Source organism: Melanotaenia boesemani, chromosome 2 (genome assembly GCF_017639745.1).
Source record: "Melanotaenia boesemani isolate fMelBoe1 chromosome 2, fMelBoe1.pri, whole genome shotgun sequence".
NCBI classification, from domain to species: Eukaryota; Metazoa; Chordata; class Actinopteri; order Atheriniformes; family Melanotaeniidae; genus Melanotaenia; species Melanotaenia boesemani.
This window is the reverse complement of record NC_055683.1, coordinates 1,615,099-1,642,352: the sequence shown is the minus strand read 5'-3', so window position 1 is coordinate 1,642,352 and position 27,254 is coordinate 1,615,099. Positions and strand designations below refer to the sequence as shown.

Genomic DNA, 27,254 nt, shown 5'->3' with positions numbered 1-27,254 from the left:
ACAGCTGACAAGAAACACATGGATGAGATTGAAAGCGCTTCAAGATTTCTGATGTGATACAGATGTGGTAAATTTTTATGACAAAATGCAGGAGAAGCTCAGAGAGAAGAAAAATGGCATCTGAAATACTGTTTTACCTTTGCCTTGAGTACTTCTGTGTCCATGCCATGGTTGGCCTTGAATATCTTCTGTGCTTCTTGCTGAGGCCTGAAGAGAAGCACAAGGAGGATAACGGTTAAAACTACAAACTTGCTGCCACCGTACATCAGAAAAGTTTATATAGGAAGAGGTTTTAAGCCTTGAAACTGAGAAATTGTGACATCCACCAACACTTACTGGCTGAGCTGCTTCCAGCGCTGGAAGAAGTCCTGCGAGGACATTTCAGTTGGCTGGAAGAACTTGTTGATGGTGACGGGCAGCTTCAGGGTCAGGTTCTGCAGAGCTCCTCCATATCTGAAAACCACCAAAGCCAGTCTGTTGTTTACTGTGCTGGCGGTTGTCTCCTCTCCTTCTTTAACCCAACCTTCCACTGAAGCTGCTTATCAGAACTCAAACACCAGAAACTGAGGCCGGCTGTGAGGTTTACCTGAACTTGATGTTGAGCAGCGGAGCATCTGAGAAGTCAGTGAGACACTCGATGTTGAGGACCTGCTGGATCTGGGCTCCACCTTCCACCAGTGGTTCCACTGGTTTGCTCTGAACATTGAGCTGTGACCAGTGGTCAAGGACAACTACATTCAGGAAATCTCACAAGTTACTGTGACACAAAGTCCCAAATGTTTCACTATAAAGTACAAACTAAGCATGAAACATTTGGGAGTTTAAAAGGTCATGTTCAACTTATTGATGAACTTCAGAAAAAGAGACATTGATCTAAATTTGCTAAATTTAATTAGTTTTAATTAAATAATTTTTTTTAGTGTACATTAATCAACATTACAGTAGAAATATAAAATATAAATGCCCCAGAGTTAGCAAATGAGCTCATTTTCATCTGTAGGCCCTGGCGGGTTAACACAGCAACATGCAGTCCTTGGTAACGTGACCCGCCACGGGAAACCGGCCACACGTCAGCCAGCCCCATGTCGGCCAGCCCCATGTCGGCCAGCCACACGTAGGTGATTCTTATTTTCTTTCTTGCAAAATAACCTAGAAACCATGGAGATACCACTCTGTACTTCAGACAACAGTATGGAGGGTTTTAAAAGTGTAATCCTGGTATTTGAATTTGGGTACTTTCAGAGGAAACTCCCAGCGGGAGCTGCTTCCAAGCTTTGGTGGGGTGTGATATCTGATATCTGATATATCTGTGATATCTGTTAGGGACCATCCGGATTAAGATCAGATCAGATCAGGAGGGCCGTTCTTCCCAATCACGTCCCTCCAGGTCTAACTGTCATTGCCCACGTGCGCATTGAAGTCCCCCAGCCGAACGAGGGCATCCCTGGAAGAAATGCTCGCTAACACTCTGTCCAAGGACTGAAAAAAGGGTGGGTACTCTGAACTGCTGTTCAAAAGACAGTCAGGACCCGTCTCCACACCTGAAGGCGCAGAGAGGCAACCCTCTCATCCACTGGGGTAAACCCCAATTTTGAGGTACCAAGCTGGGGTGCAATGAGTATGTCCACACCTACGCTGTGCCTCTCGCCGGGAGCAGCTCCAGACTGGAAGAGGGTCCAGCCCTTATCGCGGACACGGGGCTTCGTTACACCATCACTAGTGGTGAGCGCACAGGAGGGCTAATATAAGTAATATAAAAACAGCATAAAAGATATAGTAGGTGCGCAAGTTTGATTAAGTTTAACCCATCTCTTAAGTTTGGTTGTAAAAACTGGATAGCTGGATTGTTCAGCAGTCTGAGGATTTCTGGACATGTCTGAAGGATATGAGACTGAAGCTCTCCAGGACAGCTCACGGTGGTGGTGAAACTGGCAAACTGCACTGACGTCTTGTTCCCATAAAACAAGTACATTCTCCCTGAAAAGACAAACAGAAAAAGAAGAGATTTTTCACATTTACAGGGTATCACCAGTATCGCAGTATCGTCAACAGTATCATTTATTGATCACAGGTGGAATTCCTGTTTTAGCCTCTATAGTTTTTTAACTTCTTTTTTTATCTTGCTTTAATCAACTTTCAGTGCTCTCTGGGCTTTCATTCTTTATGTTAATGGAATGTAAATATGAAGAATGATAATAAAAAACTTTTGTCTTTGACTATGACCAAATCGATTCAGCAACAAAGTGAGTACGTAAGTATTACACCCTGTTAAGGTCCATTCATGCTCCCCTGCATGCGTAATAAATACGTCCGTTTCAAATGTTAAGTCAGTTCATCCACTAGTGGGCAGAACTGCAGTTCAGGGTTGACTCCTGTGCTCTGATGTCAGTTTCAGACATTGGTTGGTGGCGATAATGCACTGCACGGACAATGTTTGCAACCATCTGACACGGCCTAAACACTTGCACAGCCTTTCGTTAAAAGTTCCTGCCATCTCGACAGTTGTCCTGTCATCTCCTTCCTGTTCCTTTTCTTCTTGTCTGGTTTCTTCCTTTCGATGGTCCATGTTAGCTACAGTGTTCAATGCTGTCCCTGTGGTTTCCGGTGGTATTACTTTGTTTGCTGCATCAAGCAATCAATGAAAATGCCTGGGTCTTCCGGGTCGAGCATAAAAAGACCTTTAGACTGGAAATTTTAGACGGTAAAAAATTAAAACACTCAAAAAACAGCAGTTCCTTGAACAGCTGAAGGCTCAACTTTACAGCAGAAATGAACACGTTACGACAGAAATGAACACGTTATGACAGAAATAAACATGTTAGACCAAAAGTAAACACATTAAACAAAAAATGAACATGCTCCTGAGATTTGCTCTTTCTTATCAGCTCTGGCTGTAAAACACAAGACAGCACTGGTTAGCAACAAACTAAACTAGATCCTTTAGTGTGATCCACAGACCAGAGTGTGGCACATCCATCTATTAATAATTGTCCACCAGGGCTCAGTCCTTGGACCTCTTCTGTTCCACTTGTATATGCCCCTTTAGGTCTAATATTACGGAACTTTAGCATTAGTTATCAGTTATGCAGACGATACACAGCTTTATCTTTCACCAGACGACTGCAGCCCAGCAGACTTATTGTGTCAGTCTGGAGCAAATAATCACCTGGAGAATTTTCTACAATTAAATGAAGACAAAACTGAGATTATTCTGTTTGGTAGAAAGAGTAGAGGGTCAGCATTGATAAACACCTGAATACTCGGGCTCTTAAAAGCACCGATCAAGTTGGTAACCTTGGAGTGTTGATAGACTCAGCCTTTCAGCAGACTTTCAGCAGCCACATCAAAGCTTCACTAAGAAGCTTTTTACCAGCTCAGAAACATCAACAGAATTAAAAGTTTAGTCTCCAGGAAAGACCAGTAGAAACTCCTCCATGCATTCATCTCCAGTAGACTGGATTACTGTACTGGTCTTTAACAGGACTTCCCAGTAAAACCAGTAAACATCTGCAGCTCATCCAGATGCTGCTGCTGCTGGAGTTTTGACCAGGACTAAGACATCTGAACACATTGCACCAGTTTACACTGGTTTCCAGTTTATACTGGATTCCAGTCAGTCACAATAGTTCCAAGACCACCATCATTCCCTTGTCCTATATATCCTCTTCCATGCTGTGTGTTGTGTTTTCCAGTTGTTGCTATGGTTCTTCTCCTACATTTTCTGTCGGTTGTTGCTATGTTTCTTCTTCTACATTTTTGCCGGTTGTTGCTATGATTATTCTTCTACGTTTTCTGCCGGTTGTTGCTATGTTTCTTCTTCTACGTTTTTTGTCGGTTGTTGCTATGTTTCTTCTTCTACGTTTTTTGTCGGTTGTTGCTATGATTATTCTTCTACATTTTCTGCCGGTTGTTGCTATGTTTCTTCTTCTACGTTTTTTGTCGGTTGTTGCTATGTTTCTTCTTCTACGTTTTTTGTCGGTTGTTGCTATGTTTCTTCTTCTACGTTTTTTGTCGGTTGTTGCTATGTTTCTTCTTGTACGTTTTTTGCCGGTTGTTGCTATGTTTCTTCTTGTACGTTTTTTGTCGGTTGTTGCTATGTTTCTTCTTCTACGTTTTTTGTCGGTTGTTGCTATGTTTCTTCTTGTACGTTTTTTGCCGGTTGCTGCTATGTTTCTTCTTGTACATTTTTGCCGGTTGTTGCTATGTTTCTTCTTCTACGATTTTTGCCGGTTGCTGCTATGTTTCTTCTTGTACATTTTTGCCGGTTGCTGCTATGTTTCTTCTTGTACATTTTTGCCGGTTGTTGCTATGTTTCTTCTACATTTTTTGTCGGTTGCTGCTATGTTTCTTCTTCTAAGTTTTTTGTCGGTTGCTGTTATGTTTCTTCTTCTACATTTTTTGCAGGTTGCTGCTATGTTTCTTCTTGTATGTTTTTTGTCAGTTGCTGCTATGTTTCTTCTTCTACGTTTTTTGTCGGTTGCTGCTATGTTTCTTCTTCTACGTTTTTTGCCGGTTGCTGCTATGTTTCTTCTTGTACGTTTTTTGCCGGTTGCTGCTATGTTTCTTCTTGTACGTTTTTTGCCGGTTGCTGCTATGTTTCTTCTTGTACGTTTTTTGCCGGTTGCTGCTATGTTTCTTCTTGTACGTTTTTTGCCGGTTGCTGCTATGTTTCTTCTTGTACGTTTTTTGCCGGTTGCTGCTATGTTTCTTCTTGTACGTTTTTTGCCGGTTGCTGCTTTGTTTCTTCTTGTACGTTTTTTGCCAGTTGTTGCTATGTTTCTTCTTCTACGTTTTTCGTCGGTTGTTGCTATGTTTCTTCTTGTACGTTTTTCGTCGGTTGTTGCTATGTTTCTTCTTCTACGTTTTTCGTCGGTTGTTGCTATGTTTCTTCTTGTACGTTTTTTGCCGGTTGTTGCTATGTTTCTTCTTGTAAGTTTTTTGCCGGTTGTTGCTATGTTTCTTCTACGTTTTAAAAATAAAATAAATAAAATAAAAATCGTTATGTGTATGCGTATATGTGATATGAGTATTTACAAGAGTGAAACACATGGGTGTCTATAAATGTGTTTCTGTATTTTTCTAGAGCGTGATGAGATGTGTGTCTGATTGGTTAGACAGATCTTCCAGGCAGGTTGTCCATTTCAGCCAATAGTATATACATTTATCCAAATTATGATTCAAGGAGAAAGATTTTTTTCCATATATTTCTTTAACAATCCTGAACCTGTCCCTCTTTGTCGGGGATTCCTTGGTTAACCATATTCTTGTTATAGCTTTTTTGCCGGCTACCAGTAATATGTTAATCAAGTATTTGTCTCTAGAGTTGATTATAGGTGGCATATTTCCTATATAAATTGTACTTAAGTCATGTTTCTTTTCAAATCCCATTACTGTTTTGATCATCTGTAATTTCAGTCCAGTAAGGCCGTCCCAAAAAGCATGAAAATGGTCAGCTAGGGGGTCGCCACATATCCTCCAACAGTTCCCGAATTAGACGTACCTAGCTGGGTTTTACAAATGTTCCACCACTCCTCTTTTGAGATGGTTATTTTGGCTTCCTTCTCCCATTTATTTTTAATATAAAGAATAGAAACCCCTTTGACTGTAAACATGAATAGATTTTAGCAATTATTTTATTGGTGATTTTAGATATATACGTGGAGATCAAGATGTTTTTGAAAACTCTAGTCCTGTGTCATCTGAGATTACACAGTATGCTGTGATGCCTCTAAGAGAGCAGACTTTAAATCGGCTATCCATCTTGGCTGGTTTGAAAATGTGCTGATTTATAGTAATCCTCCACATCCGGAAGAGAAAGTCGCCCTTCATCCTTTGGTAAGTGTAGTACTGAGTATCGGATCCTTGGTTTTGCCCATTATGAACCTTGAAAACATTATTTTCCATACAGTAAGTTGTTTGGGAGGTATCTCTATAGGTATTGAATGAAAAAGGTATAACAATCTTATAGGGCTGGGCGATATGGCCTAAAAATAAAATCTCAGATTTTTTATAACCAAATCCGATTTCTGATTTTAATCGATTGTTTTCTTTTCTTTTACAAAACATAAACTTATTAAAAACATTTGTTTATATAGATGAATGCCTGCAAAAACAAAGCATATAATGTCATAGCTTTTCTACCATATAAACAACTTCATATCTTACATAGAAATATGCGACACAATGCATCCGTGATCTCTTTCCATCTGGATCCTTATCGTACAGGATCCACTGCAGGAATAATTCCCCTCTTAACCAGGGTTTGTGGGTTAGGTTGACTTCTGCATCTCATAGAGAGCAGCATTTCTCACTGCAGTTATACGCACAGCTAAATCCCAGGCGTGAGTTAAGGACCACTTCACTGAACATCTGTCAGACAAACACTGTTCTGGTGTGGAGGGAGGGTGAAATCTGCTGCTAACTAACTATGGAAAAAACCCAGATTTTCATAAAAGTAAATCTACAGAAATGGAAAATTCGATTTATCGATTAACCACCCAGATCCACAATCTTAGTAAAATGTTCATTTTGATTATATCTACGTGACGATACAACTCTAATGGCAGTAGGGGTCCATCTGTTTAATTCAGACTTTATTTAGTGATTGGCAAGTAATTTGCAGCATAAATATTGGAAAGTTCCTTAGGTATTGTCCTCCTCAGGTAATATATGTTGTCACTGTCCCAGTTAGTTTTGTAAAGAGTCTGTATTTGTGAAGTAGGTGTGTAGTTAAATGTGATGATTTGAGTCTGTTGTATGTTTCATTTGTAACCAGATTAGCTACCAAATGTTTTCAGCCAGGATAACAGTTTTGGGAGACTCAAATCTGGTTGCCTACAGCCTCTTTGTAGCAACACAGGGTTACTCAGACTGCCATTTATCTTCATCCTCGTGATGGGGCAGTAGTATAGGTTTTTAAAACTGAGTTATTGATGCCAAATCGTTCCATTGTCAGGTACAAGTATTCCCAGCAAGCAGAGTCGAACGCCTTTTCTGCATCTAGGCTAAGGACGACTGACTTTTCTTTGTTTTTATTCATATAATCCATTATGTGCAGGGCTGTCTTACGTTATCCTGAACCTGTCTGTTTTTGAGAAAACCTGTTTGGTCGCCATCTATTATCTCTGGGATTACATTCTCAAGTCTATCTGCTATTATTGAGGCGTAAAGTTTGTAATCTAGCTTTAAGATGGAGATCGATCTGTATGAGCTACATATGGATTTATCCTTGCCTAGTTTTGGGATTACAGAGATTATTGCCTGTTTCCAGGATACTGGTATTGCTCCTCTGAGTACAAAATTAAAGCATTTAAGCAATAAAGGCGATATAATTTCCCTGAAAGTCTTGTACAGTTCTGCTGGGAATCCATCAGCTCCTGGCATTTTGCTTGTTTTTAGTCTTGATATGGCCTTGTCTAGTTCTTCTTTTGTTATTTCACACATCAATATCCTGTTTTGTTCCATTCCAACAGAGTATCTAGAAAGTCTAATGTCAGAGGGGTCAGCACCATCTGGTTGTGTGTATAGGTGTTTAAAGGTATTTTGAATGAATGTATCTCCTCCAGGGACTGACCCATCTAACCTGATTGCGGATCTTTAATTTTGTGGATGGATCTTTCATCCTGTTGCTTTCTTATCCTCCAGGCTAAAAGCTTCTTAGCTCTTGGACCATTATCGCAGTATCTGTTTAGTAAATTTGGCTTTGTCCTCCTCCTGGTTATCATAGATTTCATTTAGACTTTGTTTAGACGATTCAATCTGATCAAGTACGTGAGGGTCATTCAGTTTCACATGTTTACTTTCAAGGTCTTTAAGTTCCTGTAACGGGTAATTAAGCCGCTTTTGTTTGTCCTTCTTTTTGCACAACGACCACATTATTAGCCCCCCCATTTATCATTCAGTAGACTGGTGTTGAATCTCCATGCTGTGGATTTAGGCTCTGTGTCCAAGTGAAGGGGAGGGTAAACCCCAGTGTGGTCACATTTGTCTTTAACCCCTATTTCGCATTTCTTAACTCTGTGCCTGTCTGAACCGAACATGCAAAAAAGATTCTTGAGTGTGGGTGGGAGAAGAAAGTAAATTGTCTATTCACAGGGTGCATCTCTCTCCAAATATCTATCATACCAGCTTCCAGAAGAAGTAATTTGGATGATTTTGTCTCAGAATTTATTTTGTCAAGTTAGTAGAATCAAAAGAGGGTTGGAGCTGAATGTTCCAGACCCCACCACAGAGAAGAATCCCCTGGGTCTTTTCAGCTATTATATTAAATATTATTTTGAGCAATGTCTTATCAGCTGGAGGTCTATAGACATTTAACAATGTGACTGGCTTATGATCAACATACCTGTTACAAAGATATATCGGCCCTCTGGATCTCTCACCTGGCCGGAGAACTGGAATGTGATATGGTTTGAAACTAGTATTGCTACCCCTCTCGATTGTCCACGTTTATAAGATGATGTCTGTGAGCAATAACTCTGTTTTGATCATCTTCTCCAGGAACTCATTGCTTCCCTCCATCTCTTCAGGGATTCAGAAAATTCTCAGGTTGTTTCTCCTAGAGCGAGTCTCTAAATCCGTTAGTTCCGAATGGATACGTTGTTCTTCCTGCAGTCCATTCTTCGAGCACTCTGATTTCAACTTCATCCGTCCTCACCTCCATGTTTCAGTTCCGTCCCAATCTCAGAGTCTTTGGTTAACTTCATCTTTAAAGTTTCTCAGTTCTTCTTTCAAGTCGTGTTTAATTGTTTCACAGATGCCGCTCAAGTCCTCCTTCGTGTCTGCATGTCCTGGCTTTATTTTAGCGTGGATGGCGTTGATGCTAGCCTGCAGCGTGCTCATGTCTGCATGTCCTGGCTTTATTTTAGCGTGGATGGCGTTGATGCTAGCCTGGAGCATGCTCATGTCTGCATGTCCTGGCTTTATTTTAGCGTGGATGGCGTTGATGCTAGCCTGCAGCGTGCTCATGTCTGCATGTCCTGGCTTTATTTTAGAGTGGATGGCGTTGATGCTAACCTGCAGCGTGCTCATGTCTGCATGTCCTGCCTTTATTTTAGCGTGGATGGCGTTGATGCTAGCTTGCAGCATGCTCATGTCTGCATGTCCTGGCTTTATTTTAGAGTGGATGGCGTTGATGCTAGCCTGCAGCGTGCTCATGTCTGCATGTCCTGGCTTTATTTTAGCATGGATGGCGTTGATGCTAGCCTGCAGCGTGCTTATGTCTGCATGTCCTGCCTTTATTTTAGCGTGGATGGCGTTGATGCTAGCCTGCAGCGTGCTCATGTCTGCATGTCCTGGCTTTATTTTAGAGTGGATGGCGTTGATGCTAGCCTGGAGCGTGCTCATGTCTGCATGTCCTGGCTTTATTTTAGCGTGGATGGCGTTGATGCTAGCTTGCAGCATGCTCATGTCTGCATGTCCTGCCTTTATTTTAGAGTGGATGGCGTTGATGCTAGCCTGGAGCGTGCTCATGTCTGCATGTCCTGGCTTTATTTTAGCGTGGATGGCGTTGATGCTAGCCTGCAGCGTGCTCATGTCTGCATGTCCTGGCTTTATTTTAGCGTGGATGGCGTTGATGCTAACCTGCAGCGTGCTCATGTCTGCATGTCCTGGCTTTATTTTAGCGTGGATGGCGTTGATGCTAGCCTGCAGCGTGCTCATGTCTGCATGTCCTGGCTTTATTTTAGAGTGGATGGCGTTGATGCTAGCCTGGAGCTTGCTCATGTCTGCATGTCCTGGCTTTATTTTAGCGTGGATGGCGTTGATGCTAACCTGCAGCGTGCTCATGTCTGCATGTCCTGGCTTTATTTTAGAGTGGATGGCGTTGATGCTAGCCTGGAGCATGCTCATGTCTGCATGTCCTGGCTTTATTTTAGCGTGGATGGCGTTGATGCTAGCCTGCAGCGTGCTCATGTCTGCATGTCCTGGCTTTATTTTAGCGTGGATGGCGTTGATGCAAGCCTGCAGCGTGCTCATGTCTGCATGTCCTGGCTTTATTTTAGCGTGGATGGCGTTGATGCTAGCTTGCAGCATGCTCATGTCTGCATGTCCTGCCTTTATTTTAGAGTGGATGGCGTTGATGCTAGCCTGGAGCGTGCTCATGTCTGCATGTCCTGGCTTTATTTTAGCGTGGATGGCGTTGATGCTAGCCTGCAGCGTGCTCATGTCTGCATGTCCTGGCTTTATTTTAGCGTGGATGGCGTTGATGCTAGCCTGCAGCGTGCTCATGTCTGCATGTCCTGGCTTTATTTTAGCGTGGATGGCGTTGATGCTAGCCTGCAGCGTGCTCATGTCTGCATGTCCTGGCTTTATTTTAGCGTGGATGGCGTTGATGCTAGCCTGCAGCGTGCTCATGTCTGCATGTCCTGGCTTTATTTTAGCGTGGATGGCGTTGATGCTAGCCTGGAGCATGCTCATGTCTGCATGTCCTGGCTTTATTTTAGCGTGGATGGCGTTGATGCTAACCTGCAGCGTGCTCATGTCTGCATGTCCTGCCTTTATTTTAGCGTGGATGGCGTTGATGCTAGCCTGCAGCGTGCTCATGTCTGCATGTCCTGGCTTTATTTTAGCGTGGATGGCGTTGATGCTAGCTTGCAGCGTGCTCATGTCTGCATGTTCGTTAGCTTTCCCCAACTTCTTGTCTGCTTCTTGCGATTCTCTAGTCGCCATTTCCTCACTTGTTTTTGGTGTGACTCACTGTTGTCTTAGCCTTCCTTAATTTATATTTCCCCATAAGTTTTTCACAAACATCTGTCTTAGGGAATGTGTCAGGCCTTCCAGGGAGCTCTTATTCTACACCACCATTCAGTTCGTCGCCATTCCGGACGTCAGTTCTTTTAAAGCTTTAGGTAAAATACTTTGAACTGTCTTGTACATGAAATGTGATGTACAGATAAACTTGCCTTGCCTATAAACCAGTCTTTGGACCAAAGCCACTGAACCAGGAACCAGTTTTAAGTTATGTCCACATGTGGATAAACCCCTCCCACAACACAAAGAAAACTCACCCAAATTCTGACGATACTCTGACTTGATGCCGATCTGTAGCAGCTGATTCTCAAACAGAACGCCGTTGTTCTTGCACACAAACCTGTCAAATAAAATGATTTAACAGTTAATAAAGTTATTTTGATGAGCGCTGTTTTCTTCTGTTCAGCTGTTGATGTGGTCATGTTATAACTCATTAACTCAACAGCTGCAGCATCAATGTTCGTGCTTACAATTCATCCTAAACTCAAACAGAAAAAAACAAAAATGGCTAATTTAACGGTTTTTCTTTCTATCATTGTTGTGTTGATTATTATGGTAACTACACAAAAATGAAAATGGCTCACTGATTTAATTTTCTAACGCATCTTAGTCTGATTTCTGTCAAAACTCAAACCATATGGTTGCATATGAAACCTGCCTTCCCCTACATGATTATTTCAGTCAGAATTCAGAGCGTGTGTGGATGTGTACGTAGTCATAGCAAGCGTAACAGTACCACCGGAAACCACTGGGGGGACCAGCAAAAGGAACAAAGAAGAAGAATGTGAGATGTATTTAGTGGTCGTGGAGACCACCACCATCTACTGCGGCACCCCCAACGTCACCGTGGCTGTTAGTGTCTGAAACTGACGTAAACACTGCACTGCCCTTTAGTGGATGTTTTGCCGAACAACCATAAAAGATGCATGGGAGGATGTGGGCAGTGATGTCAGGTGAGGTTTTTACCTATGTGAAGGGAGCATAAATTGAAGCTTTAGATCAGGGGTGTCGAACTCCGGTCCTCAGGGCAGGTTTTAGAATAAAATCTTGTCAACTTCTTCACAATAATCCATTATTTGAGTCAGGTGTGTTAGATCAGGGAAACAATGAAAACCAGCAGGATACCGGCTCTCAAGAACCAGACTTTGACACCCCTGCTTTAGATCCATGGTTCTCACACCGTGGTAAGTGTACCGCTGGTGGTAGTCAAGCTCTCCCTAATGGTACGCAGAAGAAATTTCTGATATCAACCAAGTTACAGATTATGCTCAGAGCTTTCTGTAAACTATGGATAATAAAATAAAACGAAAACCATCATATCTCTTGGTTTCCATCAAGGTCAAACACACACATGAACTTTCTGGCGGAGCTGACAGCAGCTCTGGGTCACCTGGTTTTATAAAAGCTAAAGAGAAGGATGGAGGGTCAATCTGAGACTGGATCTATCATCTACTGATCAGGTACCACTGGTAACAGCTTCTTTCACTAACCTGTAGGTCTACTTTAACATAAATAACCAGAAACCAGATATGTAGTCTGTATATACGATGTTATGTGTAAAAGGCAGAACCAGCATGATGGCATCATGTGATGCGTTCACACCCCTGTAACATCAGACCAGAGGCCTGTACGACGAAGCTGGATTTCCTCTTATCCAGGTAACGTTAATCCAGGGTTTTCTGTACTATGAAGCTGGTTCACTTATAACCGGGATAAATCACCATGGTAACTTATGCTGAATGGCTAACCTGCTTTGGAGCAGGTTATGTTCTGGATCAGAGATCAACAGGTATAAAAGCTCCACCTCATGGCCAATCAGATCTCTTGGCAAATGCCCCGCCCACACTTAGAACATCCTGTCCACGTTGGTGGTGGATGGTGAGAGGAGGCTCGGAGAGGAAGAGTTTTAGGGACAGATGCATCCTTTAGATGAAGAGATGAAGCCTGGTCTCAGAGCTTTGAAGAACGTTCCTGACTTGTCCCCGAGTCCGTTTAGCTGCACCAGGCTGATCTGAGATAATGAGATTAATAATAAAGCTCACACATGGCAGACCTGCAGAACCAGGAATTTATGGAACCACTCGTGTCGTCACGGTGAGGAACATTCCAACACAAATGCTCACATCTGATCTGATCTGGGCCGTGCAGGCCTCGTGAGACCTGGAGCCGCTGTCAGCTTCTCTGGAAAGTTCACATCTGAAACCCAGTTCATGTTTGATGTGGATGGACCATGAGAACCAGAAATATAAAAATATTTATCAGAGCATAAAACTGGGATGGAATGGAACAGCGTTTCAATATATATATATATCTATTTTTTTGTCATTCCACACAATGGTGTTTGATAGTTTTATTGTAACAAATAGAACTTCTTCTCTATTCGGATTTGAATATTTGTGTATTTTTGAGCTCAATATGTTCATAAAATAGCTTAAATTAAAAAAAAAAAAATCATAGAGGGGAAGTTGGGCTGGGGAAAATAAAAAACACCAAACATGCATGTAGTTAACATTTTATGTGGTATATAAAGGCAAAATCCATAATATTCAAACAAAGTGGTCTCAGACCCTTCAGGTTATCAGGACGTTGAGATGTGACAAAGTTTAAAAGTCAGTTCGGATGACAAACTCCTGGCTTCTCTCTACAATAAAAAATATTCTTATATGGAACTATCCTGCTTAGTTTAGGTCTGTTCTACTGTATTTTAAAAGATAAAGGTGTAGCCTGATGTGGAAGCTCACAGATTTGTCTACAGGTGAAAACCATGTGTGTGCCTCCCTCACAAATTCAGTTTTCCACTTGCTGATGCTGTTGTACACAATCACATGACATTTAGCTGCATTAAGGTCTGTGTTTCCGCGCACGTGGCAATTTAAACATGCTGGACAAACCGAGGTGAGAACAGTAGCTGAGAAACACACCAGGTAAACTACCCGAATGTACAAAGTTTCCTCCTGAAATGTCTGTCTTATTCACCTCAATGCACCTCAGGTAGAAATGTAACAGTGGTTGATTTATCATCATTCTTTGATGTTCAGTCAGTTTGTGAAGTTGCCAAAAACAACAAGAAAAGCATCACAAAACAAACAAAGACCTTACTTGTTAAGAAGCTCGTCTGCTTCAGACAGAGGAGGAGCAGGATCCTCAGAGGGAGGAGCAGAGCTGAAAGACCACAGCACAGCCCAGGGACGCAGAGATGCAGGACAGAAGACGGACGGAGACACAGGCAACAGGACGTGAGTAGATAAGGCAGAGATGGGGGACGAAGAAGACGCCGTTTCAACACAGAACAAAACAAAGCGTGAAGAAGAAGAAAGAACAAAGAAGGATAAAAATAAAAATGCAGATGTGGTTAGTAAAAGCAGTGTGAACAAAAACTGATATCCACAATATTTAGCACATGTAAAATACTCATGCAGCCTGGCTGTTCTGCAGCTTCTGTGGTTTTGGTTCTGCACTCAGAGAAACACCAGGAACAAGGTGAAGAGCAGACTTTGAGCGTTGCTTCGGCATGTTTGGCTGAATGTGAGCACCTTCACCCACAGCACTGTTCACCCATCGCTTCAGTCTGAGCTCATGTGACAGCAGCAGAAACATTAACACGACGTGTTCAGTTAAAAGCTCGATGCCACAATTTACACATTAAATGTACAAGATTTTTGTCCCGCTGCCACACAGCTGCTGAACCATCAGGTCTGGTTTTGGACCGAGACACCCTGTCATCATACAGATAAACCAGTCAGTCATCATTTTAACGCTCGCTGTGACAAAAATGAGCGAAAAATGGAAAGTGATGGAAACAGGCCGTAACTAACCATGAATGAGTCATGTGACTTCATGTCACAGAGTTCAGCTCCACCGATGACCTGCAGATACAGCAGCTCACACAGCAGTTTCACCGTATCCATGGCAACACAATGTTTGAATGCTTGCCAATTTTGAGGTTAAATTTGATAAGACAGTGTGAACAGCTTCATTTGTGGTGTTCATGCTACACACAGCTGCATTTAGAAGCAACATCTTCACCACTGGGCTCCAACACAAACTGGGCTGGAGACTCAGTGAGTTAAAGTTTGTTCCGATTGTTCTGGTTTTTATTTAAATCCATCATGGAGACAAACAGCAGTCGCTTGTCACTGACTTGCTTCCACCGACACCCCACCCATTCAGCCTGAATTTGAGCTCCAACCTTTGACCAGTACTGGCAGATGGATGTCATAGGGATTGTGAAGACAAAAAGCAGAAAACACCTGAAACCTCTGATTTAATTTTTTAAAAGTTTTTTTCACTGCCAGTCCAAAAATGAGTTTTTAAAGCTTTGATTCCAGCAGCTTTCCTGTGGCATCATCTCTAGAAGCTTCTGCATCACCAGATTTATTTCCATCCAGTGTTGCATTAATTTTTCTTCAAGATCTGGTGTTGATGATGGAGAGTCCGACCACTGAGCAAAGCCTTCTCCAGCACATCCCAAAGATCCTCCATGGGGTTCAGCTCTGGACTCTGTGGTGGCCGATCCATGTGTGAACATATCTCCAGTTCCCTGAACCACTCTTTTACAGTCTGAAACCCGATTAGTGGTTTTCGTCTGGCTCCACAGCTGTTCAGTCCCTTGAGTTCCTTCACATTGTTCATGTGGAAATGTTCTAACTTTCACTATTAAACATGGTCCTGAGTCCTACTGCTGTTTTTCTTCCATCTGGTTCCACCAAACATTGAATCACCGATCACCATCATTCAGGACGTTATTCTGACCACGTTTCTTCCTGGAAGACGATGGTTCCACACCATCCTTCTAGTTTTTAATAATGCATTTAACAGTTCTGAACTCAGTTCTAGTAGTTTCTGCTTCTCCTAAGATGTTTTCTCTGCTTGATGCCAATGGTCTGACCCTTCTGAAACAGATTTATTCTTCCCACATGGTTGTTTAAGACATGAAAAGCTGCTCATTGCATCAGTTGTGGTTAAGTATGTTGTTGGCTCTTAGTAAAATCCAGGTGCTGACTTTTTTTGGACAGGCAGTGTGTATGAGCACTTAAATGGCTGAGTTGTAAAGAAATTAATTCCTTGATCAGCTGCCAAACCAGGATGTTAGTGAAACATTTGTCCTTTACAAACCAGCACAGAGCAGTGTTCTTCATGTTTTCAGTGAAAATGCTTTGACATCAGAGCATTTTGCTGGAAAACGGCTGCTTTCAGCTGCAGGCTGATGGGAGGATGAGTAGCAGACAACCAAAACAAAGAAGCTGAAGCCAGAAACTTCACTCCATCTGGTGATGATGGAGGGCAGAGCCATTAACTGATGCTTAATTTCTAAAGGCATCAACATCTATGCAGCATCAACAGAGTCGCCTACTCAGTAAACCATAGTATATAATGCAGGGCTCCAGGCTGCAACTACTTACTCACATTTGGCCTCCAATAAAACATTTTAAATGTCATAATTTTATTAAACACCAGAAGTGTGAGAGTGTTTGTGTGTCAAGTGTAACTGTCATTATGGATGGTGGGATAAACATTGTGCAGGTCCTCTGCTGCTCTTGCATTCATCAGCACTTTGAACTTAACCATTAGCTCACCTCATCACAGACTATAAAACTAAACATAAAACGCTCAAAGCACAAAAGCGTCTGATGCACAAACTCCAGACAAACAGATGTACGGATGTAAGAGCAGCTGCCGGCAGCAATGAATCAACTTATCAGTCTGCAGACTGAAACCACGTGAGAATGTTTAACCCTCAAGAGATCCTGGGGAAATATCCATTTTCATTTTAAAGTCATTTTGGCCTTGTTGCTTGAATATAGGTAAACTTTTCCAAAGGATTTTCAAAAACTTACACATTTCATCGTAGGGACAAAAAATGCCTAATTAATAAAACAATGTAAATGCTATTTGTGATGCCACATTTATTGTAACATAAAAAATGCATTTCTTTGTTAATATGTCATTTTGGAGTACTAGCCTAGCCTGTCCACCAGATTGCGCTACTTATCTAATTTTTAAAGCATGCAATGCATTTATGTAAATTATTTTAGATTCTTAGTTTTTCTCATAAAAGACTGGAGTCCGTAAACAAATAGGCCTTTAAAGGATTAAAAACTAAAATTATGCTTATTTGATATATATATTTCAGGCTGAAGTTGCTTGAAAAGACTGACTCATTTAAGGTGAAAAAATAATACATAATATAAAGTAATTTTTGAGAAGGTGACATGTTTGCCCTTCGTTTTAAATGTGTGTTTTTGAAGGATCTCGTAAGGATTAATTACATCTAGTCTTTTACAAAAACTAAAATGAAGGAAAAATTTGTCAATATGTGCGCAGCTTACTGAAAGTTATTAACAAATGAAATTAACTTCAGCATGCAGCTCAGTCCTCATCAGCTTTCTGATATTTCACCTTAAATTTTCCATCTACAGGTGTTTCTAAAGTTCATCTGGAGCCCTGAACTACTGACAGATTCATCTGAAGATAACCAGTGTGGAGGTGCCATGTTCTTAGTATTCAGGCTACTTCTAGTTCTGTAGTTTACTACTGGGCCCTTACTCAGAGTCACCAGAACCCTCCACCAATAAGGAGTCAGAGGTCTCTGTGGGTTGTTCCAGATCTCTGTCAATGTCCAATCACGGTAGAGGATGAAGACAAACATTCAGGTCAAAACAGACAGATGTGCGTGCACGCACGTGCACGTGCACACACACACACACACACACACACACACACACACACACAGGGAGAAAAAGAGAAAAGGGAAGGAGAGAAAAATACAAAAAACAGTCACATTGATAGCAAGATTAAACAAAAACTGACATCTGTAGCAGACCTGCCAACCACAAAGTTTACACCATCTGGTCTGAATCTCACTGGCTTCACATCTCTGTAAAGACCACTTAAATAGGGTCATTCATCCAGAGTTTATGAAGAGTACTCCTGGACGACCAGAGGAAGGAATATCAGAAAGTGATGTCCTCCCTTTAGAAGATGGGATTGAAGCCATCTCTCCTGTATCCCCCAGCCTTCACATCACCCAGCAGGACGACTCTGATCAGTGACTGAGGCCGAGCAGATCATCCAAGCATGTGGTAAACCCTCCGGACTGTTCACTGGATCAGTTCTGGGGTTAAACATATAATCGGACCTGGAGATCATCTGTGTTTGCTTTGCGCAATTATAGCTACCTTAAATTTAAGTGGTAATCACAATCATTAGTATTCTCCTTTACTTTAACTTTTTCTTTTATTTATATTTTTCTCCTCTACCTAACATTTTTATTTAAATCACATCACATGTTAGGTGTTGTTGTTCTTCTGGAGTACATTTCTGTCATTTTAACCCCGCAAGGACATTTTTTTATGTCCTAACACATGAAATCTTAGAAGTAAAAGAGGGTGTGGTTTCCTTGTTCCTGTGACTCATTCTTTCTACTGGCAAACATAAAATGCTTGGCAGAGAACGGTGCTGGTCTTGCTCTAATCACCTTTTTTAAATACCCTGACCACTTGTTGGCCTCGCCCACTAGTGAAGATTGTGTCAGTGACCACAGAGCACTGAGAAAGATGAAGCAGAATATTCCAAACACATACTGAATAAAGTGCCCATGTCTACTGACCCAGTAGAAGTGTGTAGTAGTGTTTTTAGTAGACTTCACCCACTAACTGCTTACCTGCTTTCTTCTTGTTTTGCAAACTTTCAGGAACTTTCTAGGCTTTAAACTTTAACTTGTGGAAACTTAACCTGCAGCAAAGTTCAGCTACTAGGCTCTGGATGTTACCAAAAAAAGAAAGTGACACGTTTTTTGTTCTTAGCTAAACTTAAAGTTAAAATGAAATGCAGTATTTGTAGTTTTATAGAAGAAAAAGCTTCACCATATAATGAAAAGTCAAATTACTTTAGGTTTTGGCTCCAGTTGGTGATTTCAGGACTCTGTATTGAAAACTGAGGCGTCAGATTAAACATGAATAAGAATTTGGATTTCAGCAACTTTGGGTTTTTAATTACCATCCAATGAGGCATTTTTAGTGATTGGTAATGCAATTTTATTATATATTTGAAGAATGTTTGTGATCTAGTGGCCTTTGTTTGACAGTAGCTCAACAGAAAAGGGTTGGAGAGAGAGTATGCAGCAAAGGGTCCTCAGCTGGGATTTAACAGCGGTTGCATGGAGGACCTTTAGCCTCCTTGTATGGGGCGCCTAATAATACTATAGTGTGGTGCATCACTACAAACCTGTACACTGATAATAACTCAAACGATGGTTTGTCTGTCAAGCACAGATTGTGATTTTCTGAAAAGCTGAATGACATGAGCTAACTTTAGCCCAGAATGTCTGACTGAAGGTCTTCAGGTTGACAGGTCTGCATTAGACAAAGATAAAGCCAAGAAAGACAGAGCAAAGAGAGCAACAACCAACACAGACATGTAAAAACTAAATGTAAAGGAGACTCAGAACACGCTGTGGTTAGTGAACAACAGTGAACAGTTAGAGAAACCTCCATTCTCTGGCAGAGTTCTAGGCTACATGGAATCTACTCAGCGCTTTCTAGATGTTAAAATGAGGGAAAAACTGACTGTATGGAGCAAATCATTTACCACTCAAAGTGGCCATTTAATGCCACTTCTGCTACACCTGACGGAGAGCTCTGCCCATCTTTCACTGCTTATCTGAGGGAGCGTTAGTGTGACGGTGAAAAATCAGGCGGCTGCAATGCCCATACTACTAGAAAAAGAAGCAGTTACCCTCCGAGTTTCTTATTTGGTTTTACACTTTGAGAAGTTTTACACATATTAAATTTTATTTATAATTATAAATAACAGGAATAAAATTATATAGCACCTTTCACAAAACCCAAGGCCACTCTGAAAAAAAGCTGATTAAGCTGTGACTGTTCACCTCAGAAAGCCATCATCGTTCACAGCCGCAGAAGGTGCAGCCGGCCCCGCCTCCGAGAACACATCCACCAACAGGCTGCCAGCGCTGGCCGGAGCGGCGCTGACCGGAGCGGCCGAACGAATCCCCAGCAGGTCAGCTGATGGAGACGGAGTGGACTGGAAAACACAGGAAAACAACTTCCACTTAAACCCTGCATTTTTCATACACATCACTATTAGACCAGGAGTCTAACCATGGTCAGGATGTCTTTTTTGTGTTTCCACAGGCGAAAACTGGGCATGGTACCTAACATCTGGCCCGACCCACTTTGTTGGGACCGTTCCGTTGGGGTACCAATCTAACCAACCTGACCCGAAAGGTCATGTGTCTGGAATATTGACACACTGCAATCCGCTGATTGGTTGAGAAAAAAGTCACTTCCTGTGCGACCTGGCATAAAAACAAAGCAGGAACGGCTCCTCGTTCAGAGCAACAGATTTTCTTTTTGTTGAGTTAATCTCTGTTTAAAATGGCGTCACGAAGCACCGCAAGTGGAAAGAACTCAGACTGGTGGATGACCTCCATCCTCCATCTTTGTTTCTGGTTCTGGTTCTACTCTAAGGAAGGCGCTGCGTGGGCGTCATGCTGTTACGTAGCTGAGGCATCTATCGCTGTCCGGCTGATACTCCGCCTCTCAGGTGAGGTTACAGTCGCTGTGGAAACGCAACAAGGTTACAGTTTACAGGCTGTATCCGCACCCTAACCGTCCCGACCCTGTTGGTGGAAACGAGGCTTAATGGTCATGTGCACTTTGAACAGTGTCAAACATGCGGGACACGAGGGTCCAATCTGTCCCGCAGGATGAACCTCGTACATGTGAAAATGACATTAAAGAAACTAACAGTAATACTGGAATAAAAGTAACTAATATTATAATAAAAGTAACTGTAATCTCTAATGTGTCCAGGTGAGGTTTCATGTTCTCTGTTTAAATAGAAAACATCTCTCCAGGTCAGGAGGAGAACTTGTTCCATCTTTTCCATCTTTCTGACTTCAGTTTGTATGATGAGCCGAGCCAGTTCAGGTGGTCAGGATTACTACACACATGTGGAAATGTACATGTATGCAACTAGATCTGGAAAAGTTTCTCTGATCATCACGTGGAATACTGGATGTTAATGTTTGCTGGTTTTATAGGTAAATGAAGCCAGATGTTTTCTAAAAGGGTAGATCATTAAATATAAACGTCTTGATAATGTACTTGTACTTCTTTGTACTAAAATAAAGGGAAAAAAGAGAAATGTGAGTTATTTCCAGGTTATTATGCTGTTATTTTACTGGTTCAGCCTATACAATGTGAAATTATGCTGGCCCTTGAACTAAATGAGACCCTCTGCCTTAGAAGTTGTGCTTACGGCATTAGAAGCAGCCATGACTGAAGTATCTGGCCCTCGGTCGGCCCCTCCATTTAACTCCCCGCCCTCCCGTTTGCCGTCCTCTAGCTCTGTCACAGACACAGCTCCTGGACCCTTCTTCTTCTTCAGCTTGGCCAGAATTGATGACTCTCTTTCTGGGAAAGGAGGCATCTCCTCCAAGACAGTGGCCTGAGGGAAAAGAAGGAAACCTGCTGTAGGTTTGGAGTTGCCAAAGCCTGATTAAACTCTGACATCGTATTAAAAGGACAGACTACAGAGATGCAGAAATCACTGGATCATCACAACGAACCAGGACATCGGTGCTAGCAATGGAAGAGAGCTTGAGATACTCCACAGCACGCTGTTGGAGCTCCACATCTGAATTACGGATCTGGCTGTCGCAGCGAAGCACTTCTTGGATTGTGGCCTTGGTCTCTGGAAACAGGTTGATGAACTTGATGTAGGCCGACAGCAGCAGGGCCCGAGTCGGCACCGAGCACAGGTGGAATTTAGAGTGGAGCAGGTTAAACTGAACCAGGGGGCTGGAAGGTACAACCACAGCGTCACAATTCAACCTCGGAGTTAATCTCAGTGTTTTACAACAGAGAAACCAACATACCTGGACCGTGGGTCTCCTGCAATCAGGTTACCAAACTCCCCCAGAATGTAGCCTCCAACCTTAACCATGTTCTCGTGGCAGGCAGGAGCTTGCAAGGCCTGGAAGAGAAAATAATTCTATTACGTTTCCCCGTCTACAGGAGGTTCTGTGTTACACCTGTGAGCAACAGCAATGGCAGTAAAAGTTTTTCTCTAAACCCCGTCTGGTTACTGGATTTAACATTGGTAGCAGAGGATGGCTGCTGCTGGCAACTACAAGATTCCACAGCCATTTGACGAGAAAATGTCTTATGAAACTTGGAAAAATGAGACTGAAATATGGAGACGAGTCACCGACCTGGAAACAAAGAATCAGGCACTAGCAGTTACCAGCAGAGCCAGGGAAAGCTGGAGATTTTCACCAACGGCTGGAATTCTGACACTGGTATGGCTACTTGCCGTTTTTAAAAAAAGAGAAGGATCAGCAGTACGAAGCATGCATGGAATTTGATCGGATCACTACAGAGAGCGGCGTGTCTATGGTGGATTACATTGTTGAGTTTGAGCAACGGTGCAACAAGATACGTTCGTTTAAAATGGAGCTCCCAGATGCTGTGCTAGCCTTTAAACTTGGATATGGCTGGTCTCAAAGTAAAAAAAAACAGCTAGCGCTGACAGCTTGTCCAAATGTTTCCTTCGCTGATATGAAATCAGAGTTGAAAAGAATTTTTGGAGACATCACTTCGACACGAGGGGGCAGCAGCGCTACACATGAGTGCGTCTATTACACGAGATGTCCTTTTAAAAATGAAAGCATATCCAGCAGCCTGCAGCCCAAACAGCAACGCAAGGTACAAACCCTCTGATAAACGTGGCAGGAGAACGAGATGTGCAGTTTGTCAGAGCACATTTCACTGGGCGAAGGACTGTCCGCACAAGAGAAAGTGTCGAACTGACAGAAGATGAGGGACAGAAAGGTAAATATGAAGCATGCAATATCACACTGTTTTCCAATGAAACTTTGTCTCATGCAGAAATCTTCATGGTAGAAGCTCCAGGGTCAGCGGTGAACAGTGTGTGGGGAAAAATGGCTTGAGGATTACACAGATGTGTATTTAACACAGCAGCGCAGCAGGAAAAACATGACCAGCAGCTAGACAGCTAAGTAGAAGAAACAATCTCATCAACACTACACAACTGCACTACGTACAGCTGGACTTCCTAAAAGACATTCATGCTTCTTTGCAGACTGCAGCAGGTTTGACTGGTTTCTTCCCCAAAAAGAAGAACTTCCCAAGAAATGTTAGTCTTACATAGAAAGTCGTATCATCGCATTAATCTGAACAGTCTGAATTCAGCTGAAGCAGCAGTAAGCAGAAAGTCTGAACCATGGCAGCTGGCAGTGGGACAGGAATACCAGAGGAACGGGGCAAATCTGGGCCTGACAACTAATTACAACAACAGTATCCACCTCAGCCCCACCCCCACTCCTTTACAGCAGTGGTTCGCCAACCACTTCGTTTGAGCCTCAACCAATAAGATAACAAGTTGGTGTTCGCAACCCCAACGCTGCCCCCCACCGCGATGGCTCAGTGGATAATTGTGTGATATGTATTTGTTTATAATTTAGAAGACAAAAACCCTACTACAACACTGAAATTTCCCTCTAGGATAAATAAAGTATTTTTCATTTCATCCTGTCAAACTGGACGTCTGTATTTAAAAACAGCCTGGAGATACAAACGTACACTAAGGGAGCTTCAGCTGGGACTGAAGCTGTTGTGGTTCACCGTGAAGATCTCTTTCAGCCAGAGATCTTCGTCTCTGGGAATATTTTAGGGTTTCATGTGGCGGTACCTCAAACACAGTCTTGGCGGCGTAGCCTTGCACGTCGTCGCGGTTGATGACGATCTGAATGACACGGTACCACACCTCCTCGCTGACGTAGTCCCCAGCAATGCGGATGAGGTTGAGGATGGTGTCCACATACCAGGAGTAATCCACTGCATACTTCTCTGCTAGGATGGCCACCTTCAGCACCTGGAAGTAGGAGGAGCAGCTAATTACAGCTCCGTCAGCACTTTGTTAATGTGTGTTCAGGTATTTGTGGGGGGATGAGGAAGCCAGGCATCCATGGTCATGTGACCCATCTGTCATACCTACCATCTCCTCTCTGATAGAGTAATCTGCCGTCTCCAGGTAACTGAGCATCTCAGCAACTATCTGCTTGGCGTTGCTGCGGTCACACATGGCGTATAACAGATCGGCAGCTCGCTGTCGGACACTCACGTCTCTCTCAGTCTGAATCACAGAGAAAACAGAGAAGCTGCATCAGAAACACGAAGCAGGGGATTACATGGGCTACACTTCATCCTGTACGCAGATAAAGCTCTTCAAAGTTGGAGGTCCACCTTCAGGGCGTTGATGACCGTCTCGATGTGCGTCTTGACGGCTTCGTGGGAAAACTCGGAGCTGGCCAGGGTGCACATGCTTTCCAGAGCCAGGTAGCGCAGGTTGGTTTCCCTGTGCTGCAGGAACTGGCCCAGCTGGTTGCAGGCTCGCACCAAGAGGTTTGGTTCACTGTAGGTCAAAAAACCATGCCATCAAATATCTGATGAATAGAATTTAATATAATGTATTATAAATAAATAATTATAAACCAAATAATCATTAATGTATCATTTATTTATACATTTACAAAAGTTCAGACTTTAATTTTTTGAATGGTCTGGATCAGGACCAATCGGCCAATCAGGGCCAATCAGTTTGGTCCCACAAGGGCTGCAGTCCAGCAGGTTTTCAATGTTTAGCTGCTCCAACACAACTTATTCACATTAAATGGACCAAAAAGCTGATGGAGTTCTGTACAATGTCTAATTAATGTGAGTCAGGTGTGTTGGAGCAGGTAACAAGGAAAACCTGTAGGACTGCAGCCCTTGTAGGAGCGGGCTGAGTAGGCCTGATGAACACCAACCCAGGAAACCCTCCTCCTACAACATCAGAGTGAAATGAGGTTGGAGCTGAACACACACACTGAACAATCACGTTCTCACTAAATTTAATCAGGTTTAGTTGAAGTGGATCTACTCTTTAGTCAGGAAACGGCCACACGTGTAGTCCAGCATCAGTAAAGATGAGCAGGTTGCAGACAAAGTCACATTTTCTGCTGCTATTAGTGAAAGAAGAAGAGTTACCTGTCGTAGTGGATGATGAGTGAAATCGCCTCAAACAAGATGGCATTCTTGGCGTTGGAATGCTGCACCTTCTTGGACTTCGGGGGCTCCTGGGCCTTATTGAGAATGGTCTCTAAGCACTCCACCAGACGGCCCTTGACTGCGCCATCTTCTGGTGGAGGGTAGCACTGCAGCAAACGCAGCAGTTTGCAAGACAGCCATGGTGCTGGCACAAAGTAGTAGGTGTAATCCTGCAGGTCAGTGGAGGCTGACGACACGATCTGGAAAATGGAGTGGAAGGAGTTAGGAAACAGGACACGGCTTAGTGCAGGGTTTTCCACACAGACCGATGTGTGGAGCGGCGATACATCAACTCCAAGCGCCACTGCCCCCTCCCCTCTCCTCCCTGTCCTGTTGTTCCGTGACTAGCTGTCCATTATCAGCTGATCTCTTTCTTTGTGGATCAGCTGAGAAGGAGGAAACCAGCGGTTCCTGCTTCACACCGTCACATATGTCCCCCAAAGTGTTGTTGGACCTTCTCACTCAGTAGCTGCAGGTGGTAGACAGGGTTTATATTTCACTATGCAGGGGCGGGTCTAGAAAAGTTCTGATGGGGGGCCAGGAGCTCTGACCAGGAAAAGGGGGCACAGATGAGAGCTTTTTTGAGGTCGCGATTTTCATTCACGTTGAGATTTTCAAATCATCTGTTAAAAAAAAAAAAAAAAAAAAAGTTAAACGTAAAAAGTAAAAGAAAAAAAGTGAAGAAAGATGATGCAGAAAAACTTACAGAAATATATTACATGCTGCATTTACTGACCCTCGGACATCGGACGTTTACGCAAGGGAAATATTTGAATAACTGTAAGTAAAAACAGGCATACAGGCCAGACAGCAAAGATAAGACATGCTTTCTGACTTTTACAAACGTGAAGCATAAATCGGGTCTTCTTCTGTCTCTGGTTCGGTGAATCTTGGTCGTAGCGAGATGAAACTTCCAGCTGTGGAATCTGTGAGATGTGAGCTTTCACAGAGGAGTAGAGGAGTCGTTTGTTCGTGTTCATGCCGTGGGGTGGACACGGGGAGACATCATTTGTGTTTACATGTGTGTTCGGACTTTGTGTAGCTGCTCTTTTAATTATTGTTGTCTTAACTGTGTGTGTTGGTGATAGAAATGGTTTTAATGAGCTGGTAGCTGAGATTCTGGACTTTCTGTGGATACCACACATGTTTATATTTACATCTACAGACCTGACGCTACACCCGGAAACGAGATGTTAACCCTTAACTCCCGGTAGCGGAGGCTGCAGGTGCAGAGGTGAAGCTAAACAGTCAAGCTAAGAATGCAAAGTTAAAGAAGTTACACTGAAGGTGCATGGATGGAAGTTATTGTGCATATTGTGAATATTTCGCTCTCCTCACCATCTAGAAGCTGTGAGATTCTCATCCTGCTTTCTGTCTGTTCACCTGATGCTGATATTCATCACATATTGTTCCTTCTGTGTTTAGAAGGAAGCAGCTTCACAGCTTTAAACTCATCCTGCTGACTTTTTACCTTTTAGTTAGTAAATCCTGAACATTTCTTCCTTCTTTCTCATAAATATTTGATTTTATATGAAGAAATATTTTAACTGTTGCTGTTTAAAGAGAAAACTGCTGCTAAACCTGTTTATGTGTTTAGTACAGGGGTCTGCAGCCTTTCCAATCCAAAGAGCCATTTTTCCCTCAGCCAGCTAAATAAAACTACTTTACAGATGCAGATGTTTAAAAAAAAAAAAGTTTCCAACCTAATGACAAAAAAAGTAGATAAAAATATTACTGGTACTTTTAGTGTGGAAACTGAGTGTAATTATTCCATGAAAAAAAACTGATTGTGTTATTATATCTGTATTTAAAACATTAGTTAGCTCGTTAGCATTGTTAGCCGTGTATTAAGAGCCATTGTGGAAGGTCCAGAGACCCACTTGCTGCTCCGGAGCCGCAGGTTGAACAAATCAGAATTTACTGCAATGTCTTCATACAGCAGTAGGCCTGCTTTTAGAGGAAAGGATGTTTTGGGCGTAACAATGCGATTAATCACAATTAAAAATTGTAATAGTTGCCGGGTGGGTTCTCTCCGTGTACAGGCGAGCGGGCGGGTGGGTTCTCTCCGTGTACAGGCGAGCAGGCAGGTTGGCAACCCTCAGGCTACAAGACGACCACTATACCCGCTGATCCACGCTGCCCCATATAAATGAATATAAATACATTTTAAAAATACAAATATATATTTTAATTTATAAAACGTAATTCATTCATTCTCTATACCACTCATTACCTGTTGAGGACTGCAGGGAAGCTGGAGCTTATCCCAGCAATTATCATAAAATATCAAATAAAATAATTAAAATATGTAAATAAATCAAATAAATGTGTAACTGAGGTGGAACTTGACTTTTCTCCAAAAATTTCATG

At 42.5% G+C, this 27,254-nt stretch overlaps 1 protein-coding gene across 17 annotated transcripts in view; it reads right to left on the bottom strand.

The window, feature by feature from the left end:
• The window catches only part of ap2a1 (adaptor related protein complex 2 subunit alpha 1), a 46,580-nt gene that overhangs the window by 4,155 nt on the left and 15,171 nt on the right, over window positions 1–27,254 (bottom strand). For 13 of the 17 annotated variants that reach the window (XM_042000998.1, XM_042000989.1, XM_042001006.1 and 10 more), the window contains exons 6-20: window positions 24,825–25,084; window positions 24,042–24,210; window positions 23,794–23,931; window positions 23,488–23,670; window positions 21,653–21,750; window positions 21,344–21,575; window positions 21,034–21,222; window positions 19,640–19,794; window positions 17,296–17,358; window positions 13,849–13,911; window positions 11,007–11,089; window positions 1,888–1,977; window positions 587–710; window positions 337–453; window positions 138–207 (exon numbers count right to left, since the gene is read on the bottom strand). In XM_042000998.1, the coding sequence (XP_041856932.1) occupies window positions 138–207; window positions 337–453; window positions 587–710; window positions 1,888–1,977; window positions 11,007–11,089; window positions 13,849–13,911; window positions 17,296–17,358; window positions 19,640–19,794; window positions 21,034–21,222; window positions 21,344–21,575; window positions 21,653–21,750; window positions 23,488–23,670; window positions 23,794–23,931; window positions 24,042–24,210; window positions 24,825–25,084 (2,034 nt within the window). The remainder of the gene's footprint in view (window positions 1–137; window positions 208–336; window positions 454–586; window positions 711–1,887; window positions 1,978–11,006; window positions 11,090–13,848; window positions 13,912–17,295; window positions 17,359–19,639; window positions 19,795–21,033; window positions 21,223–21,343; window positions 21,576–21,652; window positions 21,751–23,487; window positions 23,671–23,793; window positions 23,932–24,041; window positions 24,211–24,824; window positions 25,085–27,254) is intronic. The other 4 variants (XM_042001030.1, XM_042001115.1, XM_042001045.1 and 1 more) reach the window with 2 other exon arrangements.